The 4,507-nt window shown below is 35.4% G+C and overlaps 1 protein-coding gene across 5 annotated transcripts; it reads left to right on the top strand.

Annotated features, from left to right (window-relative positions):
- The first annotated feature begins 832 nt into the window (after positions 1-832).
- LOC142528055 (uncharacterized) lies at positions 833-3,893 on the top strand. Of its 5 annotated transcripts, none has more exons than XM_075633103.1 (4): positions 833-1,250; positions 2,431-2,698; positions 2,770-2,962; positions 3,123-3,893. In XM_075633103.1, exons 3-4 carry the CDS (start codon positions 2,897-2,899, stop codon positions 3,729-3,731), a joined length of 675 nt encoding a protein of 224 aa, XP_075489218.1. In that variant the 5' UTR covers positions 833-1,250; positions 2,431-2,698; positions 2,770-2,896; the 3' UTR covers positions 3,732-3,893. The 5 variants fall into 5 exon arrangements, with proteins under 5 accessions (XP_075489218.1, XP_075489220.1, XP_075489219.1 ...); XM_075633105.1 differs by having other exon boundaries at positions 833-1,318; XM_075633102.1 differs by having other exon boundaries at positions 835-983; positions 1,014-2,698.
- The last annotated feature ends 614 nt before the right edge of the window (positions 3,894-4,507 follow it).

The following is a 4,507-nucleotide window of genomic DNA, read 5'->3' as shown; positions in this document are numbered from 1 at the left end:
TGGTGCAGTAGAAGCAAGAAATAATGAGGCGGCTTTGGCACCAGTTGGGCTACTATTTAAGAGCAATGCAAAGACCCCACAAAGAGCATGCTGAGTATGAAGAACAACCAAGCTAATTAAGAAGATTAAGAAGGCACGTGGGAACCATTTCCATTTTCTTAAAGCAATTTCTATTAAGTATATTTTGATAATATTTATAATTTAATACTCATCACATGAATTTGTCGCATACTCTCTAGGGATGTGTTTGGATAAAAGAATTTGAGATTGATGATCTAAATTCACTGCGTCTGTTTTCACACCTGTGAAGTTTATGAATGAGAACAACCACGCTAAGAAGATAATGAATTCAATGACATTATAGAAAGATTATGCTAAAACATAATAATTTTGAACTTTATGAATCTTTTTACATATAATATGAAAACTTTGTGGTCATAATAAAATTCACAACAATTGTTGTGACCATTGCTGTGAAATGGTCTCATATATCAATTTTGTGAGACAAATCTTCTATTTGGGTCTACTCATAGAAAAATATTATTTTTAATGACAAAAGTAATAATTTTTATTATAAATATGAACATGGTTCTGTAATCACAAGAATTTTACTCAACTATTTATTTAAGAAAGTGATATATTCAAATATATTTTATTTTTTTATATTTATTTAAAAAATGACATTATCAATTGTCATTTAAACAAAATACCTTGTGTCACCCGAGGAAAATTTATTTTCAAGTGGATAGATTTCTCAGTTGTCCTTTCATTAGTCTAGTTTCCTATTGTTATCATCGACGCATACAACTTCTATGCAACTCATGGGGATTGATTTTACTTATTTCTTCGCCAATTATCAAGGCACCGTACAAATGATTGGCATTTACACAGGAAAGGATCATGCGTGAAATTGGGAATAAGGATGGGATAGTGGCGGTAATGGAATGTTGTTTGCTGACGCTAAGCGGCGGAGAGAGCCACGGGTAATGGGCCGCATTCCGCAATTTGTGCAGATGAATAGAACAAAATTTAAGGTTGGTGGATGCTGAATGCTGATCTCCTCTAAAAAAACGTGTCACTTTCTTGAAACGGCGACGTGTCGCTACTTCCTCCCCTATTTCTCACCTTAAACCCTTCAAGAATTCATCGCACCTTATCCCATATGAAGGCAACTGGTATTTGTTAGAGGAAGTTCCCGTTAGAGGCCTTTTCTTTTTCCAAAACAGGAATACCCACATCAGATAAACCAAGTAAATTAGTCTACTATTTTCCGTACTTTTTATATTTGTGGGTTAGAGGCTCATATTCTTTGCTATTGGTGAGAAGTTTGGCAAATTCATTGTGTGACTCTTGTCTAAAAATAAGATTTTTATGATTGTGTCTTAAACCGGCTGTGTTTTGTAGAAGTATTTGATTCCTGTGTATTAAGAAAGGAAAATTGTTGGTTTAAAGTTTTGTTTTTTTCTGGTTAGCAATGCAGGTACAATGTGGTTCCTAAAGGGGGTTTGGTTTTTATCATTATTTTGATATCATGCTTCTTGCTAGAGTTTTACTTGTTGGTTATCCTATTTTCTTAGTCAAGAGTTAATATATGCTTGTAGTTGATGAATGAAAACATGGTAGAATATGACTCTACATAAGGGCCTATCACCAGGAAATCCTCTGAACATTAGCTCAATTTGCATAAGGTGGAAGTTCTTGGAAATGATCTTGACTCTCTTTTTCCCCTGTAATCCTTGATTTATTGAACTTTAATGAACTGGGGCCTAGTAATGGTACTATGCCATGGTATCGGGTGACGGTTTGGTTTATCAGCCACTTAGTCACCGTTAGGCCACAGTTATGGGACGTTGGAGGATGTATGATAAATCAATATTTATGGCTAATGTAATGATTTATGACTTTAATAGTTTATAGAATTTGAGTCAATTTTGGATGAAATAAATATGTGTAATCAACTAATGTCTCCTCTTTCAAACCAAGTGGTGCCTTAGTGTTCGAGAAAGAGATGACGAATCCAAGATATGTATGTGCTATTATGGTTCAAGGACATATAGTCTTAAAGCTCCGTAAGCATTAATTTGACGATGTCTATAGAAATTATTCACCTCTTGATATTACTTGGTAATCGTCTCGAGAGCAGTATCATGTATAAACAAGTGTGGTTTTAGCTCATCATAATAAGAAGAGTCATACCACTCTCGATAAACGTATTTGCAGTTCTTACAACTCCAAAAAATCTGTAGGGTTGTCTTAGGATCAATTGAGGGCATGATTAAGTTTCACTGAAGTTTTTCTTGCTTTCTTGGCTATTCATTGCTATTCAGCAGAAAAATTTATGTTTTAAAAGCTTAGGTTCATATTCTGTATATGATATTTTTGCCGTGCATACAATATATCTTATATGGACCTTTTCTACGTTATATGCAGAAGGTATACCGAAAATGTAATTTAGTAGTGTGCATTTGCGGGTGTGATGGCATTTTTGTTCAAATTAGTGGCGAAGCCTTTATTGCTGGTTATTCTATCTTGTCAATTTGGTTTGCAATGCATTCGCGTCATCATTCAGACGTGGATAGAACTGCTGAGAGCTGCTCTCTATCTTCATTTAGTAATACTGTGGCGGTCTGCAATTTGGGTAATATCAATTTTATCTCTCCCCATGCGGGCAATTGCCGCGTTGTATAAAGAAAAAATGGTACGTTTCTCTCGCCTTGTCCTTATCGCAGCACCTTTTTGTTTCGTGGGGTGTAATTAAAGCGAGAACAGCCACTCTGCAGCTACATATGCAACTCCACCAAGTGAGCACTGAACTGAAAGATGTTCTGTGGGAAAGAAGAGAATTGGAGAAACAACTCCACATGTCCATCAAAGAATGTAGAATGACTGATGTTATATGTTAACAGAACTTGAAAAGGAACATTATGATGCCATTGCTCAGATTGAGCTCTTAGGTGGGGAGGTAAAATATTGATCCTCGCATTTCGATCCTAAATTTATATCTTGATTGGAACGATCTGCCTTGGACTCGAATTACTCTCTCTCTTTTCCATGAAACTTCTAAAACATCACAATTCTTTGGGTGTATAGCCTCCTATAACTTTCTTGTTGTTGTTTATCAGGTTCGTGATCTGAAGGATGAAATCCGGAGGATAAAGGAGGTTGAAGACAAATCGTTTTGGGACGATAAAGGTGTAGATGATGAAAAAAAAGGTAGTTATACAGAGAGCAGCATAAATTCAAGAACATCATTACCTAGCCGCTATGGAAACATAAGCCACGATATGTCTCCAGAAATTATTCAAAATCATTACATAAACGAACCCATGAAGACCCAGCCAAAAAGTCAGTGGCCTATTGAACAACACGCTGCTGATATTATCTCAAAGTGCAATACTGTTTGTGCTAAACCAAGGGATCTAGCTTTGTCCCAAAGCGTGTTTAGTGCAATATTGACGCTGCTAGTTGGAATGATCGTATGGGAAGCTAAAGATCCATGCATGCCTCTTATTTTAGCTCTTTTTCCTGTTGTTGCTATGTCGTTATCGAGTGTGGTCAAATTCTTTAGCACCATCCAACACAAGCCTACACCTGATGCAGTGGCTCTCTTGAGCTTTAACTGGTTTATGTTCGGGATATTAATGTATCCAACATTGCCTATGTTTGCTCGTGTATCGAGCCCTATAGCTTCGAGGTTCCTGGGACGAACGTTTAGTTGGCTCACTTCATAGTTTTCTTTCTTTTTCTTGAAAGTGCTACTTCCTAGTTTTGGTTAAATGTAAGTGCAATTTGTTTAGGTAATTAGGTGTAAATTGTTGTAGGTATGTGGAATGTAGATGGTTGCTCTGTCTTGTTTTGTTTTTATTTTTAAAAATCTTATAGATGTCTCGTAGATTTGTACTATTACTTTTTAGTGTAAAGGATATTTACTTCTTGGAAGTCGAAGAGTTCAGTTAAGCTTTAACGATGAAAAGAGAAACTCGAATTAGCAAACTGGCATTTTAAATCCAACTTCAGATAATGTAAATATTTTGCCAATAACTACTCGTTATAAGTTTGGAACTCGGGTGAGTTAGATGTTTTAATTTGGGGGCCGGGGCGAAAATAAGTTTTTCAAAAAAAAAAAAATGATTATGAATTATAAATAATAGCGTCGAATATATATTTTTATATATCTTATAAATACAAGCATATCAATTTTTTAGAGTTGGATTGGGTAGAAATTTTCCGGGAAATGTTTCAAACTCTATCTGCCTATTTAAAATGATGAGAACTTGCAGCGCTTACGTTTTACTAAAGCAGCTAGGAAGAGGTCTTTCTTAGTTTAAAGCTTGACTTAGAGAGCTTAATCTATTTTGACATTTCTATTTATGGGCAAAGTTAAATATAAGTATTGCCCCTGCTTTGGTCCAAATGGCTTTGTAGTGGGTCTCGAAATGAGGAAGAATTTTTCTGCTATATTTGATGTTCTTAATCATATTATACTTTACTTACAAGCTTTGTTTAC

The sequence above is a fragment of the Primulina tabacum genome, chromosome 15 (genome assembly GCF_025594145.1).
Source record: "Primulina tabacum isolate GXHZ01 chromosome 15, ASM2559414v2, whole genome shotgun sequence".
Classification (NCBI taxonomy): Eukaryota; Viridiplantae; Streptophyta; class Magnoliopsida; order Lamiales; family Gesneriaceae; genus Primulina; species Primulina tabacum.
Note: the sequence above shows the minus strand (reverse complement) of the source record. Positions and strands in the feature narration are given on the sequence as shown.

Coding starts and splice junctions, on each gene's coding strand:
- LOC142528055 (XM_075633103.1), top strand. CDS start 2,897: ATGTTAACAGAACTTGAAAAGGAACATTATGATGCCATTGCTCAGATT. Junction 2,963..3,122: donor TTGAGCTCTTAGGTGGGGAG/GTAAAATATTGA, acceptor GTTGTTTATCAG/GTTCGTGATCTGAAGGATGA.